Source organism: Odontomachus brunneus, unplaced genomic scaffold, assembly GCF_010583005.1.
Source record: "Odontomachus brunneus isolate Ranch 3 - 2012 unplaced genomic scaffold, Obru_v1 Obru_scaffold_066, whole genome shotgun sequence".
Classification (NCBI taxonomy): domain Eukaryota; kingdom Metazoa; phylum Arthropoda; class Insecta; order Hymenoptera; family Formicidae; genus Odontomachus; species Odontomachus brunneus.
In genome coordinates this window covers 438,441-463,391 of record NW_022639516.1, presented here as the reverse complement: position 1 = coordinate 463,391, position 24,951 = coordinate 438,441, and the positions used below count along the sequence as shown (strand labels likewise).

Below are 24,951 nucleotides of genomic sequence, written 5' to 3'. Positions count from 1 at the left end.
GTGCGCGAAAACCCACCATGCATACCAATTGTAAATAAAAATAAAATAAATAAAATCCTATTATTTACATTCAACTAGTAAAATAACAACAATATGTATATAAAAAATAATATTGCAAGACTCACGAGATAGCTATCGTTGAAATATTACACAGACAGATTGTTTTGATATAAAATAGTAAATTGATGTATTTCGACGTTCAAAGAGCTATAAATATGTCACAACGAATAGCGTCATAAAATAGATAGAGAGCGCACAAAAATATAGAGCGATGACAGAGGACGGACAAAACGTGTCACCAGAGAAAATCACGATCGGCATGCGTTTATCGCACACGTTTCTTCGCAACAATACGTGTCAAATCAATATAACACGCCCGTTGCGTTATCGGCGGTCGTTTCGCGATCTAATGACTAATTCAATAAAGAAACGGTATCAATGAGTGACAACAAATTTCAGCCTCAGCTTTGGTTCGCAGGTCGCTCCGCAATGTGTTATGTCAGGACGCATCGATTTTTCAACAAGAATAACTATCACTTCAAAATGAGATTAACGATATTAACGATATAATATGATATTAACGAAATACTACAAATAATAAATAAGATATCGAACGATTTGTTTCTACGTCACCGTCTAACACGTATGCACAATTACTGACAATTCCCGAACGCGATAACGTTGCATCAGATGCATCAACAGCTCGAATGCGATCAGACGGACGTTATCCGTGACACGTAATGCTAATCGCCGGATTAGTGAATCCGTCCTTTGTCCACGATATACCCATTTCTCGGCTTCTCCTCTTTTCTACTTTTTGCGCGAAGAAGATCCTCCGCCCGAGGCAACAATTTGGAGCGGGATACTCGTCTAGACGAGTATCTCCGCGGGATCCTCATTAATATTTATGAATTTAAAACGCGCAATTACGCCGGAAAAGAAGCACCGTTGCATAATGCGCGTATGCGCGCGACGGAGCGCATGCGATCTCTTAGCCGTGCGCCACTCTTTTTCTCGTTCGCGATGCCGAATGCGCAACCTATGTACTTATGCAAATTTCCGCCGCTACAGATTCGTAGGTCCAATTCACGAGATCTTATCAATGGTGCTTCACGAGCACGAGAAGCGCGATGCAAGTGACGACAATTTCGTAAAGCACGCACTTTACGCATTGCGACAATACGCGCCGGGCTCTAAAAGTCTCGAGGTATATTTTCTCGCGTAAGAATGGCCAACGTCGTGGCTAACGAACATTTACGATTGTAACGTGAAAAACGTTGCATAAGAGTGACTCAATATCACTCGTTGTCTTTTCTGTTTTCACAGCGACTGGGAAGAAATTATTATGCGCAAGGAAAATATATATGTGTATACATATATTAAAAGAATTATATTACATAATTTTACATTTATACAATTATATTATATGATTATGATATGACATAATCATTATGCAACGAGAACGCTAATGGGGTATAATGTTATTTCAGTCGTATATTTGATTACGTGTAATTTTACTGACCATTACTCTTTCGATTCTATTCTCTGTGATTTCGCGCGATCGTTTCTCTTTCACGCAGTTGACGTCACATGTACGGCGAATCAAGGTGACGACAATTAAAAATGATGAATCGCGAGGAAATATTTTTGCTGCGTCGCTCGACACTGCATGCATTCTCGAAGCCTCTATATACTTTATTGTTAAAAAAAAAAAAGAAAAAATACATAAGATATTTTGTAAAATGAACAGCAAATTCGACAAAGGCTGATTGTCGGGCATCAGCCTTTCATCAAATACAAAATATTACCTCTGATTGGACTCAATTCGACGACTTCAACGAATGTATGATAATGATAAAAAGATATATCAGTAGACCCTTTTCCCTGTGAGCGAATGTCAAGCATATAAGTGCGAAATTAAAATTATCCACATATATTGAAAATGCAAAAAAACAAAATGAATTCACCGCTTTTCATCTAATATTTCAATGGAATATTTGTTATATATGTGTTACGATAAAAATACATGAATATATAAAGATAAATGAACGTTCACCCTGCATATTTAAAAAAACTCTCGCAAAGTTCATTTCACGTGAAGAGGCTTAATGAACGCATTCATTCGTATCCGTACACCGCAATGAGCATTAAATACTTATGGCCGTCTGAGCCAGTGTGTTATTTGTTTTGTACGAAGATCATGTATAAATCGATTTCACGCCAACGATCAAACTGTCGTATAAGCACTAAACATGGGATATGAATACCGGCCATTATGTTCGAGTCGTCAAGATTTTGCGGCTGTATCACGGCGAGTACGAATCATCATAGGGAGACGTATCGAGAGTATTTGAGACTCAAGGACGCGAATTATTTCGCTCGAATCTCCGTACGTATCCTGTACACATCAGGTCTAAAAGAAAAAGGAAGAACGTCGCTCCAAAGATACTTAAGGTATCGAAAGTGACGTCATCGCTAGTCAAATCAACACGGAATTACAGAATGAACGCGGAAGGGTGAAGGACACTCGGCAAGAATTAACACGATACGTGAGTGAGCAAGCGAGCAAGCGAGGAAACGAACGAACGTCAGAGGCAATTTCGCCGGCACAAAGCACGGATTGTGAAGACCCCGTTACACTTCAAGTGCCCGTTGCAGACGCAGGTATGTGCATATTACCCGCCCAATCCTGACCGAGGAATGCGTTACCGTGGGGATCCTCTCCTCAGGTCGGCAGGTTCGGGTGCTCTTTGTCCGTGAGATCTAACCTGATCTAGTAGCCTACCATCTGCCGCCATCTGCCTCCGCAGAGATTTTCTCGAAAGAAGTTCCGAGAAAGCCAAAGAAACGTGCCGCGATCGTCCTAAAGGTATGTTGCCGCTGAGAAACGATGCATCAAGGTCTCGTGTGTTTAGAAAATTTCAGCCACATTCATCCCGAACGGGAAACCGAAGAGACACTTTCCACAAATTATGTTGCACGTAATGAAATCGTATGTACAAGGAAATACAAGAGAAGAATATAAGACACTACTCAAAGAGAGAGATCACTTGTCGAAAGTGTAATTTGCTTCGCTGTTTGTTTTGAAAAACGTACGCCAGTGTTGGGCATCGATCGATTAGAATTCTCTTTGACTAAAATAATGAACGTATTAGTAATCAAAATTAATCAATCGTCATGTGTAAAATCAAATAATTTCATCGACTGATTAATTATCAATTAAACTTTGATGTGATTTATTATACACTGATTAATCATTTATCTCGTCAATCTATTAAATTACTTGCGACTACATACACGATTGATTCGTTTTGATCAAGAAATTTTTAATCGGTTTATGCCCGACACTGACGCCTTTTAAATGTTTGAGGTATCTCGGTTCGAATACAGTAATTACTCGGAGCGTCTTTTTTAATGATTTCAACCACGATACTTCGCAATCCTTAATTAACAAAATTTAGAATCTCATTTAAAAATTTTTTATTTTTTTTTATTTATTTTTTTCTTAATAATTGACGGTGTCGGACTCTGAGAAAAAAGAAGTAAGACCACTTGTTTATTAGGGACGTGGGTAACTCAAATGCGCAACATCCGGTGTCAAAACAGACTGTCAAGCGTGTCACAAATCTTTGGGCGATCCGCAATCTTGTTTAGTGACTTCGACAACGACATTTCACGATTTTTAATTAAATTCAGAATTTTAAATCTTTTAAGGCAATCGAGACGATGTTGGAACTTGATGCCGAGAGGAAAGAAGCGGGACCACTCGTTCATTAAAGACGTAAGTAAACGCGCAATATCCGGTGACAAAACGGACTGTCAAGAGCCTCGCAGATCCTCAGGCGATACGTAGGTTTTTTGGTGACTTCAACAACGATATTTCACTATCCCTAATTAAATTTAGAATCTTCTATTTTTCAAAGCAAATGGAACGTAACTTGGCGCTGACAAAAGAAGTAGGGCCACTCGTTCATTAACGACATGAATAACTCGAACACGCAATATCCGATTTCAAAACGGAAAGTCGAGCTGTCGAGCAAATTTTCGTGCGACTCGCAGTCGTGAGTTTGATCGCATAAGAACGAGGACGAGCGATGTTTCATTTAACGATCGCGCGAGGAGAGGGACCGACCTTAAACTCGGATCTGTTCTCTTTCCTCCTCCCCCGAGTCCTCACGCCGCCGCCCTCGCAGTCGTCGTTCCTCTCGCTCCCATGAATGAATTCGTGAACATAAAGCGTCGGTGCGTCTCACATCCGCCTATTTCGGTTGCGGACGTGCGCCCTTCGCTTTTCGTTGGGGGAGAAAATTATTTCTGGCAGAGCCGAGGAGCGATCTTTTCTCCGCGCGTGGAGAACTACGCGCGCGGCTCGATTTACTGCATTCGGACCGATGAACGATTGTTCACGAACACCCGCGGCATTTTAGTAACGCGGAAGACTACGAGGATCTTGTTACAGTACAGTTTCCGCCCTTCCGGTACTACTCGGCGATCGTTTCCACATCGCCGAGAAGTTTCCGCGAGGTTCCCCACAAAGAGCTTTGCTCCTGTGCGCTTTATGCTAACAGGAGATCTGCTTCATAACGTAACACCGATAGTAGTTTGATCATCTCATACTTGACTGTGGAGCACGAGATAAGTATAAACGAGTTTATTCCGCGTGTTAGACTGCGAAAAATCTCTCAATTATCAGAACAAAAGCGCGTTTATTGTTTGATGATCGCTGAGGGAGATCGAACAGTTGCAAATCATTTCTCATCATTTGTCGTTTTAACAAACACACTAAGAGAATATGCCTGAGATATAAATCACATTTGTTCTTGTCTATTTAGGCCAGGTTAGTTATATCTCCATTGCAGAAGCATTGGTTATTGGAGCGGCAAATTGAAGGAAATAAATTGTTTGTTTCTACTACGGAGTCATTGCTGTCCAACCGACAAACCATTTGTTGTGGGTAGTATTTTAAATTGGCAAAACTTTTTCTCTCAGTGTAATTGAACGGTACACAATGAGAGGACTGTCTTCGCCGCGAAGTTTGTGACTGCGGAAAATGCAATTCTATTAGAATATCTATGTAATCGGCATATTCTCAATATCGACGACATTTTTCTACCTTGCTTTCTCCATGTACCGCAACATCTAGAGAGAAATATTATCAGACGGTTGAACGTGGTTCTTAATGTAGTGCCCATTTTCGCGACAACTCCGGATCTTGTTGGACACTGCATCTCCCGCGAGTGAAAAGTCCGCGACAACGCGCAAGAGGGCGGGGGGAGAGAGGGGAAAGGGGGGTGGAGGCGCAAGTTTTGCGCGCGGGAGGAAGTTGGCGAAAGTCCGGCGGAAAGCGCATCTGGCGCAAAAGCTAGGAACTCCCGCAGATTTACGCGACGCGCCTCCTCGAACGGCCAAGTTTTTGTCTTGCAAAAAACAGCGCGTGTTCACGTACGAATGCAATGCGCGTGTTCGCGCACACCGGAGAAAAACGCAACGCTGCAACGTGCACGGCTCGCACACACGCAAAATATCGGTGTATCGCGCGCGGTGAAACTGGACGCTGAGACAGCTGGAAACTGGTTCCTCGCTGGAGAACTCGCGTACGTAGCCGCGGAGAATTCAAGAAACGGAGAAGGAGAAAAGGAGCACCAAGGGACGCTAAAGGGTCGTCGATTTTTCGGAAAATTGTATTACGTGACGGAGAAATAATTCCGCGAAGCTCTCGTGGCAATACTTTCGCGCGTTGTATCAAGTAACAAAGAAAGATTGATTCAAGATTGATTCAACACAGTCAATCTGTTTTTACACTGAAAACAAAGATTGCTGTCTTTGCTTTTAGATCTCACGTGAAAAAGCGAACAGCGGAGTCTGGGCATAAGGGCGGAAAGAGAAAGAAGAGAAAGAAAGAAGAGAAGAGAAAGAGAAAGAGAAAAAGAGAGAGAGAAGAAGCGGGGAAAGGGGAGGAGAAAGGGAGGGAGAAATCAAGGAGTATATAGTAGCACTACTGGCGTCTAAGGCAAAGCATGGGCGCAGAAGTTTAGGGACACCGTTTTCGAAATACACAGCTATTATGTTTCGATATCACACTGAGAGAAAAATTATATTAAAAACAATAAATATTTTTTTGATGAGGGCCACTAACATATTTACTTAAATCTACACTCTCTTTATTTAAATCGAATATTGTTTTTACCTGATTTAAATAAACAATATTTAATTTAAATAAAGAGAATGTAGATTTAAATAAATATGTTAATGGCACCCATGAAAGAAATATTTTTTGATTTTAATATAATTTTTCTCTCAGTGTAACATCTCATGTTGAAATTTTTATTCAGCAAAAATCGATTAGTATTGAAGCTCTGTTGTACTAAAATTTAATGAAAATTTTAGATATATTTCCTTGCAATAAAAACACAAAATATGGCTAATAGTTCGTAAATGATGAAATACTTCGAAATCTTACGAAGGCAACCTCGTGCTACTTGTCTTACGTGTTGTCAGAAAAAGCCTACACGTAAAATTTGAATTCGCGCGACAGGAGATTAAATTCAAACGAAGTGCGACGAACACTTACAAAGCCCGTGTCGTATTTTTGGTAAAATTTTCGCTGTAATTAACTACGGGTCTCATGAAAGAGAGTCGATATTTTAGAGCCGGAATTTCCGCGAACGAAAAACACTGCAGGCGACCTACAATACCCCCTTGCAACTCTCTCGCGTAGCGAATTAAAATTCTCGCCATAGGCACACGCGCAACCTTAGTCACAGCTCCGGACTGCTCATGCGAGAAGTAGACGAGGAGACAAAGGGAGACGGAGAGCAAGCGGGTCGAAGACGGAATGCACGAGTACGAGGTACAGATAAAGTCGGACAGACGGGGACAGAGTGACGTGAGCTTTCTCTCTCTCTCTCTCTCTCTCTCTCTCTCTCTCTCTCTCTCTCTCTTTCTCGCTTCTCGCGTCTCCTCTTGCTTGTGAGGGCGGTGCATTCTTTTCGGCTGCACGAGCCGCGCGATGCACACGCGTGCTGTGCGGCCACGACTGAAAGGAGCAACACGGTTTCCTCGTGAAGACGAAGAGCCTCCTTTATTGCCGGTCGCACCGGTCGGGGATTACTGCCGCCTGCGAGTATCCGTGCGAGGCGTACCTGAAAGCTGACGGCACCACAACGGGGAGAATCGCCGTTCGGCGATTACACGCGTGAATCGCGCTTCGGCGAGTCGAAACTATACTCACGGCGGAACGATGAATTCTCGTCGAAACGGTTTGCTTGCGTTCGCGTGTCGAGTATTCGATAAGTGAACGAATAATGACGAATAGCGCGGACGTTAAAAGACGCTACTACTATGTGCTAATAATCTGGACGTGTAACGATCATATAGATTCTAACGATGAGATGACAAATAATGTCAAGGTGAGAGAAGATAGCGTATCTTTCCTGTAGAAGGATAGCAATGAAAATAATAGAGATCAATGATGAAATCTTCAGAAAATGATATCTGACTAGCTTGGTCCTTAAAACGGATGAGTTTTCATATTGTCTTTGACAGGAAATGTAGATCTTTAGATAATCAGTGAACGCGCAAGTGTGTGTGTATGTGTGTGTAACGCGTCGTAGTCTCTGCTAATAATAAACGGTAAGGTATCCCTGAACTGAATAACGAAGTAAATAATAATTATCCAGTCATAACGAAGCGATAGTATCGATACAGTTGTTTTTATAATCGTTCTTTGAATTGAAATGGCCGATGAAGTGAGAACAAAATAAAACACACCAGAAATATTCCTTAGATACAGAGGTAACTGTTCGGTTTGAAAATTTTGCGGGTAAAAGGAATAGTGCAAAAGGGAAGAACAAGACGAGAAGAAATCAGGAAACACGTAAGCGTAAGACAAATATGAACGATCTCTCGCTCAGTTTCACGACGAATCCAAACACGTCTGTGTAAATCGGACCTTTGCACGCGCACGTGTCACGTGTCACCTCTAAAAGTCAAAATCGAGAACGTCATGTTCGCGTTCGGATTTGAACCGAATTGTATGTACTAGCGTTTCGCCGCGACGTGATTCGACGTTCGTACTATACAACGCGGACTACAATCTCGTTGCACTCACCATAATTTTTCGCTGAGATCGACGTCGACGAGAAGGTGAACGGCACCACGTTGCGCGTGGCCGCGATAGATCCTGCGGCTCCGTGCGCATGAGATAAAAGGACGAACTTCACTCCGGCGCGGCAAAATCTCCGCACTGTGCACACGTCTCGCGCGTTTTCGCGAACGGAGCAGGGAAACGCGATCCCGCGGAAAGAAACGTGTGAACGGCTGACCGGTAGCGCGGTGCCGGGTCCGGAGCCGGAGCGGACGGAACGAGCGACGACGGACCCGAAGGCAACGCAACAAGTGACAGCTTGCGCGTCTCTCGCGGACGCTCGTAGTTCGCGGCGAGATGCGCGCGCTCGAGGGAGCCACCGTTCAAGTGCAGAGCGACGGGCGCCGTTAGATTAGACTTGTCTCTCAGCGCGACGGTGAGCGCGTAGTTACCGCCGCAATGCACGAAATTGTGCATCTTCAAGATTGCATATAGGTTAACGTATGTGACACGGCGGTACCATGCCAAGTACATTGAGAAGAAATACTAGAAACTTTATTTGTGGGTCATAAAGTTTATTTCATTGAAATGAACTTTATTTCTGTGAATATACATGTTCACTTTATATCCCACAAAGTTTCAAGTATTTCTTTCTTAGTGTATACATACACACTGAGAAAGAAATATTTGAAAATTTATTTGTGAAATATAAAGTTCATAGGAAAGTATTTTGTATTTTGTAAGTTCATGGAAATGAAACTTTATATTTTATAAATAGATTTTGAAGTATTTTTTCACATTGCAAATGTAAATATAAATATTCGGACGTTGTGTAAATAAATGTTTTATAATTTAAATAAATTTTAATCTTAAAAACATGCTCTGACTAAAATTTCACAATTACTACGTCGTGTAATAATTGCAAAGCGCTGTTATCGATCGTTTTTACTGTAAGGCTGTCAATTTTTTATAATACCTCGTCAATGGCCGAAAATCTCATTTCTCGAATAAAAATTGCACCGTAAACCATTATTAACATATTATGAAATTATTAAAAGATATTGTGAATTATTAAAAGAAATGTGCGTATATTTATCTCTCGAATACATAGAATGTTTATGACAATTGCCTAAATTTTACATCTTGTTTTTAATATTATTCTTTTTTTCCAAATCTTTGTTTCTATATATATATATATATATATATTTTAGATAGTTTGATAATTTTAATTTAAATTTCCGAGCAAAAAATATACGTATTTATTGACAAGATCGATAATCAAATGGTAAGTGTCGTTTTGTTGATTTCTGCTTTATCGGTACTTACCGACCATTCCCCAGCGAGTCGGAGCCGTAGTGGCAGCACAATTTAAACTTCCAACGGTCATGATGCTGTGGCTGCATGACGTTTAGCTCGTCACTCCCGATGATGTCTTTTACGCGCGATTCTCTGTCGGACGGTCGAACGTTCGCGTACAATGCACCGATCCGACGATTCGTACAGTGAATATCCATAAGACAACGAGCGCGCGACACTGTTCGGCACTCCCGATGAGTCGTGCCGCGAGATGTTTACTTTGGGAGGTTAGGTAGCGATGCTTGTCGCGACGACGTGCGAATTTTACTTCCGCATACACGAGTTCCTCGACGGCTCGGAAGGCGTAAAGTACGACGATATAACCCCTAACCTCCATAATGCGAACGCGCGAAACTTCCCTCGACACTCCCGACGATCCGCTACGCGACGAGACATTCACTTGTTAGATGGCACTTTACTACGCCACTTGTGCGGGACTTGCTTTCGGCACTCCCGACGACGATACGCGCGCGAAGTTCACTTTAGGCAAGTTGAGATCGCGGAAAATATGGGCCGGCTTCTCGACGTCGACTTGCTGTGCAGCCATCCGTTTTCTAAATAAACATAGGCGTGCGTGCGTGTGACTCTTAGTTTCGATGCGTATACGCTATATTTATTCGATGCAACGAATGCTGGGAACTAAACAAATGTTCTAGGTAGCGTTATGCGAGAGCTACACAGCGCAAAAATATTACATTAATATGGAAATATGGGACGACTGCTCACATGTCCTACAATGACTCTATTCTTTTTCTGACTAAATACCCATACAGCACAAATGTCCAAAATATATCGGGGACGTTTCTGGGATGTATTTTAGACATCTGTACTGTATGCACGCTGATATATGATACGACGATTGCGATGCTAGAAGTACCGAAATATACGATATACATGCTATATTCATTCGATGTAACAAACGACGTAATGCTGGGAGGGCGAGTTCTCATAAGTCACCGACTATTTATTTATTTCTAAAGCCGCGCGATCCAGAGTCATTTGCTAGCGAGTAATCTTGATTCACGGAGCGTCGTTAACGATGTCGCGGCGACAAATGCTCAGCACTCTCGGTAGCCGTTACGCGAGATATTCGTTCTCGGTGGTTACCTAACGATATTTCGCTGTGACAAACGCACGAAACTCCCTCGCGACACTTCTCGGCGATAATTCGCGGGCCAAACTCTCCTGCGGCGTTCGTTGAGAGCATACAGCACAGTGATTCGAACTCCGCATCGCCATAATGCTAACGACAATCGTGCAAAATTTTGCACGACACCCGTTCCGCGATATGTTCACATTCGCCGGCGATATTTCGTCGTGATGAACGCGCGAGATGTACTTTCGGTACTCGCGGCGACAATACAAGCTGGAAACTTACCCTCGGTGAACCGAAATCGCGAAAGATGCGGAGAGGGTTCGCGACGACGTCTCGCCGCGATCCATTTGGAAAAGGAGAAGGAGACGGTTGAGTTTCTCGAACTCGCATCGATTCGAGCAAGATCGATACGTCCGATACGATCGATGCTACATACATCGGTCGATTCAACGCGACCGGTGATTGGCCACTAGGCCGAGTGCTCTCGGCCAATAATAGGCCGGAATTTCAAAGCGGCCATATTGCTTCGCGCCACTTTTGCGATGTATTTGCTGCGACGGATCGAGCGCGGATCGCGATCGTACCGTTTGTTTGTATTCTCGCACGCTAGCAAGGGAATTTCCGCGGACGAATATCGTGATGGGAAATCGTGCGGCGAGCAGTCATCCTGATACTCAGTGTGCGCGAACGCGATTAGCACGCGACGTCGTTTAGTACACTTTTAGCAGTTCGTACCCCCCTGCGTCGCGAAAGTGCGAACTGCGAGCGAAGAATGTGAGTGAAGGGAAGCTGAGACGTTCGTCTTCGTTGGGCTGCTTTAAGATCCGTCATTGAGATCTGCTTCGGTGAGTTTATATCTCCCTTACTCGCGTGCTTGCTCCGTGTTTACATCCTTCATAGCATAAGATCTTGAAGGGATATCTTGTGGACTTGTGTGGACATTTAGAAATCCTCGGAATAATTTTAGGATATTCTGAAGATTTATGCGGATATTTTGCAATTCTTTGGATATCTTTAGGATATTTTTTAAATCTTGTGCTATATGGGATGTGTCTTGGTTAGGTTACCTCGCGAATAGCACTGGCATTAACGTCCGTTTTAATTGTCTGATACAAGCTACTGGACGACCGGTTTCTGTATAGCGTAGCATTCATTTTACGGTTTACTATCTTTCCTTCGTGCTTCCGAATTGAAAATGATGAAAATAATATCGTGGTATAACTGCAATGTCGGTAAGGTACTTATCGACATTCTTGTTCGTTCCTACTTGATGCCACTCGCGGTAGATGGCAGCATAAATTGCGGGAACCTCGCGCCTGTAGTCAATCATATACAGGGTGTCCGGTAACTGATCGAGAAACCGCCGTGTACGGGTAGAACGAGTCAAAATAATCATAAAAGTTATATACTATTTTTAAATTTTCTCAATATTTATTCCGTAATTAATTAAAATGTATAAACGAATGAGCTCACGAGATAGGATAGGCTCTGTGTGTAAAAGAAATGACTTATCTTTTAGCAACGATAAGTAAACAGCTGATTTCGAGGCGGAGTAACAAGCGATACGTACACGTTACTTCGCCTCGAAATCAGCTGTTTACTTATCGTTGCTAAAAGATAAGTCATTTCTTTTACACACAGAGCCTATCCTATCTCGTGAGCTCATTCGTTTATACATTTTAATTAATTACGGAATAAATATTGAGAAAATTTAAAAATAGTATATAACTTTTATGATTATTTTGACTCGTTCTACCCGTACACGGCGGTTTCTCGATCAGTTACCGGACACCCTGTATATGTGTATATTCGCTTGCAATAAATCTCTGATTCGTCTCGCTTTTACTTGGTGACAACATATCTCAGTGCAAAAACGTTTCTTTTATTGTTACTAAAGGTTCTAATTTGAATCGCATGGCAGTTTAATTTCGTATGTTTTAAATACTTCTAATCTATTATTCTTACACTGTAAAATATCTTGCATACACAGTACGTAAACAAATGTTCCAAAAAGTTCACTCTAAATTTTATGTAAAAAATAACTCATTCATATGTTCATTCGCGTGTTATTTACATTATGTATAGATTAGTACATAATGTAAATAACACACGAATAAACATATGAATGAGTTATTTTCGACATAAAATTTAGAGTGGACTTTTTGGAACATTTGTTTGAGTACTGTGTACGCAAGATTTTTTACAGTGTATAAACTTATATATGTAGACTTATTCTTTCTCGGTTTAAATCGTTTTTTATGGATTTATTAATTAATTAAAGTTTTTTATTTTATTAATAAATAAGATTGAACGGTTGACTTCTGTTAGGCTTACTACTTTTGCTAATAGATTCTCGCCCCTGTAACTTTCCACATATTTTAACGCACACAAAACAAATTCCATGTCATCATCTCGTTAGAAAAATAATAGGAGTTCTTAGCAAATATTATCTAATCCTGAAAATAGTTTCAGCAACATTGATTATTTTCCTACATATAATTACTGTACATCACAGTTTATAATAATCAAATTTAAAACAGCTCAGTATACATTACAGAATTTAATCAATCATATCTGTAACATATGTAAGATAATTATCCCATAAATATTGCATTTAATTTTGCATTTTAATATTGTATATATGGAAATAGATTCATATTCGTTAATTGGCATAAAATTTACTTATTCAGATATTTTACTGTCAAGTATTAGATTTCCTTTATATACTTCGTCATTTATTTGTGTTAGTTGTGAGTATGTGGACAAGCAACAACACCGCAAGCTGTTCCGACAAGGAACAAATTTATTGCTGAGAGATATAAACGTGCCGTTGTATAAAGGCTGCATTGCTATAATACAGATAATCGCTGCACATAATTACCGTGTGCAAATTAACATACGTATCGAATAATTTATCGGCTATTTAATTATTGGATATTGCCCATCAGTATCATGATATACATGTTTAATCTGCGCTTTCTAGAATCATATTTAGCATGGCACGAGATTACTTTTGCTAGGCGCAGTAATCTCATCTGAAGATCTCCAAGTTGCGACGTGGCACGCCATAAATTTCTAGTTTTGGACGAAAAAGCAATAATTACGCGGCTATATAAGCATTCGATTATATAGACTGCATTCGTCGTCGGTTGTAATGTTTTCTTACATCTCCAAAATTATTATCAATTATATATATGCATGCGAGTCGTCAAACTAAACCTATCCTTAAATTTTCCCTCCACCTAATAATAAACAAGAGATGGACGAGAAAAATATTCTTTAGTTATGGAATCTTTGGCAAGCATGTAAAGTTACTGTTTGAATACTTTCAAATAGCAAGAGAAATTGTGCACGAGCTGCACAATTTCGACAGGAGCTTTTCAAACGTCAACTACCACAAAGTCCGCAAGCTAGAGCTGGCGCTGAGTTGACGTTAAACTGGCACGTTCGTTGAAGAAATTGAACCTGACCTTATTACAGAAGCAAAGTGTCGACGGACAGTCGGATCGATCGGATGAATAGATCGCATCGAGACGAACGAGCCGAGCCAGCCACTCCCTTGGCTTGGCCGCGGGCGATCGGCGGCGATCGATGTATCTGTCATTCGGACGCGTCAACAAATGCCAGAAACTTTCTTTTCGTGCCACAAGTACGATCTTGATGTGGCGCCTAGCCGAATATTTATTTTCGTTGGTAAGCGCGCGCGAGCACAATGGAGCCAATTATGGCAGGTTACAAATTGACGTGAAATCTACTCGAGATTTGTTCGACCGGCAGGCGCTTTCTGTTATTAATTTGACTTGATGATAAATTACGAGTGTATCGGTAATTTCACTGAGACGGCGTCAGTTAATCGTCAATTTACTCACGTCATTTACGAAGTAATGCGTTTAGCAAGTATTTTATTCGTCTGTCCTAGTAAAATGTACGTAGATGTGCATCGAGGCGGCGATGTCATTTATTAAAATTTCAATTAGGTTTAATCGGAAAGATATAATCTTTTTTTCCGATGGACATTATTTGTATTAGACTACCGATATTTTTAAAGAAAGTAAACTGACGAGTTAAAGATTAGATAACAAACGGGTTGAAACGTTTTGATCTTTGGCATTTACGTAAGCGATATCATAAAATAAGAGAAAAATTTGATTGCTCAATGTCAATGTTCCAAACGTAAACGTTTGGACGCACAAATTGATATATTTTTTATCCTTGTAAGATATAATTATATCTCTCATATAGGAGGATAGTAATTTGGCAGGCCAAAATTAATTGCTTCTCTCAATTATTTTAGCAAAAAACAATGGATCAAATAAAATTTTGAAAAATAATTGAAAGCTACTGCGGCTTGTTATGAAAATAAACTTTGTTTTGGTTTCCTTCTCTCCCACAAGTCGTTTCTGTAATGTTAATGCTAAGTATATAAATCTGTAATTATTTGTATTTCGTAGACGTGGCGATGTTATCGTTGACAGGATCGGTTTACTTTTAGCTGAACTCAACAAGGGTATATTATATTGTCAGTTTTAATTATTTATTATATTTCAATTTTACTTATTTTTACTTTATTTTATATTTTTATAGTTATGACGGTTACTTCTCAATATTAATTAACTACTTAATATTATTTCGGTAACGGTCTTGTCAGCTTTAATATTGCGATTAACATTCATGTCAATTTACGCAGGTCTTTAACTAATTGTAATGCGTTCGTGTCGTAAACCTTGAATTTTTATTATCACTGAAGAGGGTTCATGGTTGAGCCAAAACGTATGATTGTTTTTTATATTGATTATTCATGTTCAATAAATATTACACGATTTCCTAACACAAGGAAGGTTTTTTACCCATATGGTTTATATCACTATTAGTTCTGTGCTTGAACTCGAATTGCCCTTTTTCCAATTTTTTGATTGATAATTGAAAGTATTATAATTTTAATAAGATCTTATCTCATCCATTGCTTTTTTCTAAAAATTTTGAGAAAAGTTATTAATGTTTACCTAAACTATTTCCTCCTTAGAAATATTCAAGCTTTCGACAATTATCCTTTTCTTGGTTTATACGGATTAGCGTGGAATTTCAAGGATAATAATTTCAATTCCGAAAGAACGAGCTGTGCTCGCTGCAGCAGGATCGAGAAAGCTCCCCGTAGATCGTTGCAATTTATGGCCTTTGCAGTGACAGTGGCGAGACACGATCTCTTGCAGCATTAAAGAAACGCATACAAAGAATACAGATTATCTCGAAGTGTGTTTCTTCACATTTGTCCTTTTCAGGCTCTATTCGAGGGAATCTCCGCGAGGAAATAAATATACGCGACGTTTCTTGTGAGTCGATTTTTCGGGGCTAAGCGGGTGGGTTAAGTCCGCCGGCCCGGTGAGGGCCAGACGTAAAGGAGCAAAACGAAGGAAAACCAGGATCGTTTCGATTTTCACGGCCGCCGAGACACGGGGCCTGACTTTCTTCGCGCGACTCGGCGACAAAACGAAGCGCGAGCGCGATAGGGCACGGCCATGGGGGCCAGCGGCAGGGTGCCACGGCATTCTTACCTACAGCACAAAGTGCTGTAGGTGTCCGTGTCTTTACTTTCACTGCTCGTGGTCTGATCTAAGACGCGTTGTCCCCCGTCGCGATCTTTTTGCATCCTGAAAGGCTATCGGAACCACCCGACGTGCTCGCGAATCGGAGCAGCACGAAGAACGGCCGAGCAGTCCGCGAATGTCGTGCGAACGGGCGCGATCGCGCATCCCTCTCAATCCCGACCGATTTGTTCCGGTCAACGTGCGGACAATACCTTTACCGTTCCCTCGACGGCAAGATCGTTGGAATTTGAATTTACATCGTGCTGGCCGCGAAGACGAGCCGCGGATATTCCAGCGTGGCATAAATTTCACGAAACGTGTGTATGGCGCGGACAGTCGAGATATCGGGAATGAAAGAGAGGGAGAGAGACAGAGAGAGAGAGAGAGAGAGAGAGAGACGAAGGAGCAGCGAAAAGGAGAGTCTGCGAGATCCGAGAAAACGGTGGGGTAATCGTCTCCTAAACTACAAACGAAAGGGAAAGGAAGAGTTATACGAGAAGCTATTTGTCCCAGTCCACTCGCGATTCGATCGAAAATGACAGAGAGAGAGAGAGAAAAAGAGAGATGTCGATAGAAATTTGAAATGATTCTTCTCAGATAAATTTCGTGCAATGTACCGGTCTTATAAAGAATCACGTGACTACTTAATTATTTAACACTGTTATGCAAAGATCGGTTAGATCACGTAATATTCCCGAATAGAATGTCTTGAAAAATCAGATGAAAGACTATCAACGTCACTGGTGATCAATAAATCGTTGAAATAATTAACGGAGATCCTAGTGTAGCGTTTTTTTTTTAATAAAATAAAATAAAGAACTTTTTTAAGTGGCGCATGATCGCTCGAGAATGACGATATTGTATTCTGGCGAAGGGAGAGGAACAGCCATTAGTTATTCACTTGCAAAATATTTATTCGACGACTCGTCCGCACGACTTGCGCGCGTGTTTGCGAAATAAAATAATATATTCGGAAATATCGTCGCGTCAATTTACCGGGCGGTATGCATCGCGCGCCGTCGCATGTAGGAAATATTCTGCAATCGATGCGAAAAGATGTCCAATTACCCAACACTGCCGGTTCTTCTCCAAATCGTGACCTTTTTCGCGCGGTGCTCGATGCATCCCGATATCAAAATTCCGATTCCGCAAGATTATCTACGTCCCCGCACTCCCCATTTTTTTCTGCACGAACCGCTGCAGTTCGATATTAAATGTCGTATTAATTATTAATGAGGAATGTACGTGTTCTTTTGTATTAAAATATATATAGTAAAATAGACTCGGAAATTGAAACCTCGAAAAAAAGCCAAGAAACATTCGTGCGTGTGCGGGAATATATTTGCATGCGTAAATGAATCTCCGCGACGGCACGGAATTTATTTTGTTCCAAGATTCACGTCCTACCTCATACATCTTCTATTATCTTGCATCTATTATTATTCGTCGAGAGACAAGCAACAGAATCACAGACAAGCGAATTGTATTTCTCTCTCTTTCTGCCCGTGCATAATGGATATGACGTCACACACATACAAACGCCTTTTAATTATATTAATAGATCCCGACGCATGACGGAGAAACGCGTAAGCAGGTAGAAACAAGCGCGTAACTCGCCACTTGACTCGCCTCCCCACCGGCTTAGCGTAAGCGCGGCGTAAGTCCACGCATTCGTGACGGCATTACGGCGGAGGGTGAGTGTGCGCGTATCATTAAGGATATATCGGAGTCACACGTACGCTATCGCGGACGGTTCGTGCACGGGTGGTTTGCTGGTAGAGTGAGAGTGCCATATATATAGAGAGAAGGGGAAACTCGGCTCGGCACTCCAAAGTACACAGCCTCCGCGATTGCAGTGGTGTGCTTTCTTACGGTCCCTGCCGCCGTCGTCGCCTGATATCCATTCCTCGCCGCGGCCTCGCGCCCAGTGGTTAACAGTCGGCCACAGATCGGTGCTTTCCACACGTCGCAGCCGCAGAAGGGCACGACATCCGCAGGGCCAGCTAGAATCCCCGGGCCGTCGGCACCATGAAACTTACGTTGTTCACGTGAGTAACGCACGAGCCGTCCGCATTAGTCGCAGAAGTGGTAGTTCCCGTGGGATTTGCAAGGTCCAATTTTAGACACGACCCAACGACACACAATCTTTATCAATCGAACGTCTCCCTTACACGTGAAACCTTTCAATTTCTTTCCTCGACAGCTCGCAATCTTCATGATGTGATGGGACATAATTAGAACATAGTCAGGACATAATCAGCAGGCTTCTTCTTCTTTTTGACAGTGACTCTCGGCGATTATGTCGGGAGCTTCTGTGCAAGTGGTTCGACGAACCTCTTAAGTTGCGAATCACTCGTTTTTCTTTTCTGTAAATTTCGCTCGGTGAGTGTCTGAACGTTTCATTTATTTCCACACGAACTGGAAATGGAGCGTAATGTTACGTGAGAATCACTCGGAGAAACAATCACTTGGTTTGTTTAGAGGTAAACGATATCTGGCGAGCTTTCTTTCTAATTTTGATTATATTTCGAAGGAGAATTAGAAAAGAAAATCTACTTGTCTGATATATAAATAATTTAATTGCAGCCGTCACTAAGCAGTACACTCGAATGTAACATATTGTTCAGCTGTACCACATACCGCCCAATGATTAGAATGTCAAAAGCACGACGTTAACAAGAAATAGCCGACAAAGATGCAGTTAGTGACGTTTAACGGTGCGATCTTTCACTCATGCATTGTTAGCCCGGTCGATTCTGATCGCAGATCCACGGATCGTAAGTCCATGGATCGCCTTTGGGTGGCTAAGTCGAGTAATTCCAAGGCCGGTTGAACATTCGCGATCGAAAGGTGTGTGTATCCTACCTACATGTTGTTTTCAAGCTTCTATATCTGTCATCTATTGCCTGCAATCAAAATCATGCGTTAACGCTCGCGGTAATCGCCGCTACCGATAACTTTCGATCACGACAACGCAGATTGATTTACGATGTCTAATGGCTAATATATGTCAGATTGTTTAGTGTAATATTCGCATTGGAAATAATGTATGCACATCACGAATCGTAAAATAGGTGCACCGACTTTGCAACTGGTTATTTAATCATCACGTTCTATTAGAACGTCGTCCATTGATTACTCGACGCTGCACCTGCGTTCTACACCAATTCCGGTCAGATTCATATTCGGTCGCGAACGTAGTTACGAGCAAAGTATTAATAACGGGATGTAGGAAGACGCGTTATGCAAACGGCTGCAGTAGCTATCCTTTCCTGCTCCTGACCAGGAAATCGATTAGAAAAGCCGCAGCGAGAGCGACAGCGCATAACGGAGATTGTTGTTGAAATCAATTAATACGTGTTTTCTTAACGAACGAAAAATTCGTGTAAATAATACGTCGTTGATTCTCCTTGACATTATTCTGAACGAGACGTGTATTATAAAGCGTTTTCTTTCTATCGAAAACTGACGGAGGATAAAGAACAAGAGACTTTCATTCACGTTGAGGCGAGTCTCCTTAAGTGCAGTAAAAATATATCAAATGCCACATAAATTTGTAATACAGAATTATAGTTGAATAAGCAAGAAGGTAAAGAGAAATAACAAGAGGACGAGGGATAAATTAAAAAAAGAGAAACAAAGAAAGGAAGAAAGAAACATTAATTTTGGCTCGAGGAAAGACGAAGAAAGGAATTTAGAACGAGAGAAAATCAGAGGTAGAAGTTCCAAGGAGAAAGTATCTAAAGAAGCGAAATAACAAACGAAGAGAAAGAGATAAAAGGTACAAAAGAAGGCGAGGAAAAGACTTCTAACGGCGGACCCACGCATGTTGCTAACAACATCCTGCAGGCAGATTAATGCGAATGTAATCGCTTCCTTCCAAGGCGAAGATCCAGCAAGTTCAATGATCTCGCGTCACGACGGAGTCGAGAGCGGACGATGATGAATTACTTCGCTGGCGAGTAGCGGTCCAACTATTGGATATACGCTAACGTGAAACTGTAGTCTTCAATCGGACCGTTTCGTGGTTCGATGGGCGGCGAGGATTACGCTCATTAATTACGCACGGTAACTATTCTCGTTTGCTGGCAAACCGGTTAGCTGATAAAAGAAAAGGTACATTGCGAATTCCACAAGTGAGCAAATCAATCGTGCGTACGCGGCTTCCTTCGCGTTTTATACTTAAACTTTCCACTAAGATTTCTAAATTACTTAATTATCGCGACTTGGAAGAGTAAACACGCGTACGCGCACGCAATTTAGGACCCGAAGGAGAGATGCACTGAAGCATCTGTTCACGAATTCTGGCGGAGCAGCGACCAAGTTTGGACATGTTGTAATATATATTTCGAGGTAACGTCTGTTTGAAAATTGAGGACACGAGGCAACGCGACTGACGGTGTCCCCGGTTCGCAAACTGCCTAATTATTCCGCACTCAATGCGTATCGAATGCGACCGACATGCGACATCTCGCGAATTAAAAAGAATTAATTGGTAATTCCTTTTCGTGGGCGGACTTGTGTGAGTGTGTTTTTATCCGACGTGAAACGGGACATTACGCGTATGCCACGTGGCTAATACCAATATACCTACGCACACAGACGATGCGTTAATGAAAGCGCAGGTAAGAGGAACGAATTAATTTGCAACGCCAATCGACCTTGCTGCTCGAGCAATTTACGTTTCCGGCGTCGCGTGTAAAACTTCCAAAAAAACTTAATGCAATTCTAACCACAGGTGAACTTCTTTAAAGGGACTCGGCCGTCACGTAGTTTTCGATCTCACCGATTTATTTAGAACATAGAGATAATTATATTCACACAGGTGTCCCGCAAAGCGTGTATATATTTAGAATTTATAACGCATATATCTGGATTATTTTTATCCGTGTATATTTATTAATTCATCAACACAAAACGTTCACCAACAAACGGAGACAGTCATTCGACAACTTCCAAGTATGACAGAACGTCGCGGCCGTTCTCGTTTCGCGAGAGGGAGAGAGAACACCGAATTCACGTGTTTTCGCAACCGTACAGCGCCGGGTATTCCCGCGGCGATCTATCGATCGAAATCGCCCGACCAACTCGATGTGTCTCCCGCGGATCCCTCGAAATTTCTCCCCCTTTCTTTCCCTCGGCACACCCGAGGCCCCGAGAGTTCGGCTGGTTTTCTTGACATTTGTGAGCCGCCTCACGTATGAATGTCCCGTCGTAACGGCGCAGGCCAATCCCGAGCGCCGCTGTGCGCGAGTTGCACGAGAGCCGAGCAGAGAAAGTGAGTCTCGTGTACGTGAATGTCACAGGTCAAAATCCACCTGGTGTACGCGGATCTACCACGAGCGAACGCGAACGCGCGAGCGGGAACGAGCGCCGCACGCCGAGCCGAGCCGAGTCGAGCGTACGCAATAATCGCTGCAGCGCACGTCACGAGTAGGATCTCTCGTCCTCGGATTCCTTTTTCGATCCTGGCGAAAGTTGCGACCGGGTACCGTCCTGCGCGCGTCCTGCGCGAAATCCGCGAGCGATCGCTCGGCCATCGCGGAAAAGAAACTTTCGGTCCGACTCCCCCGCGAGAGACCCAAGTCCAAGAAAAAGATCCCTCTTAAGGAGAAGCCTGCCGAACGCATAGAAAATTATGAAGAGAGCTATCAATACAAATTTTGCTTTCAATATTAATTGAGAGGAGAATAATTTCTTTCCTTAAATTATATATTATTGCTGTTAAGTAAAAAAAAGTCACTTTTTAAGGAGAAGCCTGCGAACACTTAGAAAATTATGGAGAGAACTGTTTATGTAAATTTTGCTTTCAATATTACTTGAAAGGGAAATAATTTCTTTCCAAAATTATTGTCATTGTTAAGAGTTAAAAAGGAAGAAACCTTTTAAAGAAAAGTTTGCGAAGATATAGAAAAATATGAAGAGAATTGTTTATATATATATATATATATATATATATAAGTTTTGCTCTTAATATTAATTGAAAAGAAAATAATATCTTTTCAAAACAATTGCTAAGTGTGTCGAAGATATGTGAGACAAATATTTAAAGTAAAATTAATTCGCAAACTACAAATTGTACACGTGCATTTCGACCATATTTCACATTACTTCATATCTTACGCGAATTGTTGTGTGTGTGTGTGTATTCTTTTAATAAAGAATTTTTTCGAAAATAATAGAAGCGAACAAGTGATTTATACAAGAAGTGACATTAGAAGTACATGATTTACGAGAAATTTATAAATTTGCTCTTAAATTTCTAAAGCAATAGTCATGCACTCTTTCATGCTAGCTTCCAAGTTTTCAGAGCAGTAGTTTGACTTGCATATTCCGCTGTTTCTTAAGTGCAACCTGTCAATTTAGTCGCCGTAAACGCCATAAACTCGTTTCGCGACGGCGTAACTTAAATTATGCTCTTTTTTTTTTAGCGTGAATACGCCCGTAAGCGAAGGCACAGATTGTCGTGGTCTCCATGCGATCCTTCGGCTTGTCGCCTTCCTCTTTCTCACTGTCAGGAAAATCATTTTCTAATCTCTCAGAACATGCTCTGCATAACCCGCAGCTGTCGCTTGTTTGGTCATACAGCGCAGTTCTTCCGCAATCCAGCGACGCAAAATATAAATGCAAACGACAGTTCACGATAACTGTTACGTCACATCATATAAATACTGTTATGTCATTCCCTCGTTGTTCTAAAATTTTATACACAACAAGAATCGCAAATTACATATTTTTTCTAACAATAACATTGTTTTTATCCATTTCTTAAAGTGTTACGACTGCATATTATCCTTTGGGATTGTCACTTCAAGATAACTCAACGGGAACACGTGTGTGCACACAGAGAGTGATCGTAAAATAATAATTATTTTGCGAATGGTGAAGAGAACAGCCGATAATACATGAAGATTGCAATGCATGTAACGTGTTCTTTGCAGAATATTAGCCCTCTGTATAATAGCCGTCAGCAGATCAGCCGAAGAGGAATATGATTACGAGGAGGAGGCAGCGGCAGCGCCGGTGACGCCGGCGCCGGCGAAGCCAGCAGGTGGTCGACTGGGAGGCCTTCTTTCCTCGAGAGGACGTGTCGGCGTAGCAAATGTAGGAAAGAAAAGAGCGCCAGCGGTGAGTTTAACTTTCTTCTTTACATTAATTTTTTACGCGGCATTCATAAGAGATCTTACGTAATGCAGATTTTAATCAACTTGATCTTCGAGCCAAACTATTACCACACAATATTCAATTAAAAATCCGACACTTATATAAATCTTAAGAATCAAATTTGACGAAATAACTTTTCTAGGCTCAGTCGACAACGTCGAAGCCGGTGGAGCAAGCGCCTGAGGAGGATGAAGTGGAAGACGAAGACGTGCTTGAGGAAAGCGAAGAACACGAAACTCCTACGACAACGACCGAAGCTACGAAGAAGCTTCGGAATAGTGGTGGCGTCAGACCTTTCAGGTATCCATTCAATAGAACCCATAAAGTTGATACTTTACATCAAGTATCTTTGAGAACGAACAATAACAAAAATACACGAATATAATTTCAGATCAAACGAAGATCTTCTGGCTGCCTTGAAGAGGAGAAGAGCCCAGACTGGGCCCAGCAGTCATCCACGAGAAACGGCCGCCACGCATTCTGCCGTAGAGCACACCACAGCTAAGTCGAAGTAATACATATATATAGTATATAATATCATAAAGAGAATATTTCCATTTCTATTGATTTTCTTTTACAAATCACTAAAAATAGGAATATAACGTTCGTTTTACGTATGAGTTTTCTCGGTAGCATATTAAATGATAAAAGTCGGTTTATACTCGAGTCTGTTTGATAAACTGTCGCTGATTGGCGATAATTGCTCCTCAGAGCCACCACGAACAGTCGTGCTAAGGCCAGCACAGTTGGCGAGGCAAAATCATCGGGACGAGGCAGGTTTGGAGGAAGAGGAAGTAAGACTATCCAAGAGGAGGTCGAAGAGACCCAACGGGAGGAGATTCAAGTGAGACCCAAAACCAACTCCTACCGCAGAGGAGCTCGATCATAAGTCATTTATTAAATCGTTGTGAGATTTGCCCAAACTCTCATTGACTTCTTAGAAACACAAAGCGATCGAATTCGACGATTTATCAGCGCGTAGAAATCGTCGTTTCTCATTGTAAGGTATCCAGTCTTCTTCAAACGATCAAGTTTCTCACCGCGGATTAAAGTTTCAGTCTCTGTGCATCGAGACTTTCGATAATATATAATTGACACTAAATAAAAGATCGTGATATGCTTTGGGCACGAGTCATACCGAGACATCTCGTCATTCTCGAAAAACGGCAGCTTCGTTGGCATCTCGTCGCGTGTTACAAAAAGTATATCAAGAAATAATTGCGAAGTGAATATAACGATTATCTGAAGGAACGAAATAGCCGTGTAGTTTTCCTCTTCGTCGCCGGGTCTCAGTAGACATGTGGTCGATCGAAGAGACGATAAAAAAGTGATGTGTATATAGCAAAATACTGCCGTCAAATACCTAAATCACCTAATGTATAAATGTAAATTAATGTGACAATTAATTAATGTGAACAATAAAGTTTCTGGAAAGCGAACTCCGTTCCGATGTACTCTACGCTGATCTTTCGATCGTTCTCGCGACATGACGCATCTGATCAGAATGACATTTTGTTACTGAACAACTGTGATTTTATTATTCAGATGTGAAAAAATGGAGCACAAATTTTATTGGAAATGCAAGTTTATAAAAGTCGAAATTGACTTTTACGTAATTATACTTTTTATGACTTCTTTCCATAAAGTACACCTGACATTTCTTT

The 24,951-nt window shown here is 41.5% G+C and overlaps 2 protein-coding genes across 23 annotated transcripts in view; one reads left to right on the top strand and one right to left on the bottom strand.

The window, feature by feature from the left end:
• Positions 1–8,404, bottom strand: part of LOC116846577 — a 248,303-nt gene extending 239,899 nt beyond the window's left edge. For all 22 annotated transcript variants that reach the window (XM_032820608.1, XM_032820604.1, XM_032820584.1 and 19 more), the window contains exon 1: positions 8,111–8,404. The gene's annotated coding sequence lies outside the window, so the exon portion shown is untranslated. The remainder of the gene's footprint in view (positions 1–8,110) is intronic.
• Positions 8,405–17,929: 9,525 nt separating this feature from the next.
• On the top strand, positions 17,930–24,726 carry LOC116846649. Its single transcript, XM_032820762.1, has 5 exons — positions 17,930–18,171; positions 23,065–23,251; positions 23,430–23,587; positions 23,679–23,798; positions 23,999–24,726. Exons 1-5 carry the CDS (start codon positions 18,152–18,154, stop codon positions 24,174–24,176), a joined length of 663 nt encoding a protein of 220 aa, XP_032676653.1. The 5' UTR covers positions 17,930–18,151; the 3' UTR covers positions 24,177–24,726.
• The last annotated feature ends 225 nt before the right edge of the window (positions 24,727–24,951 follow it).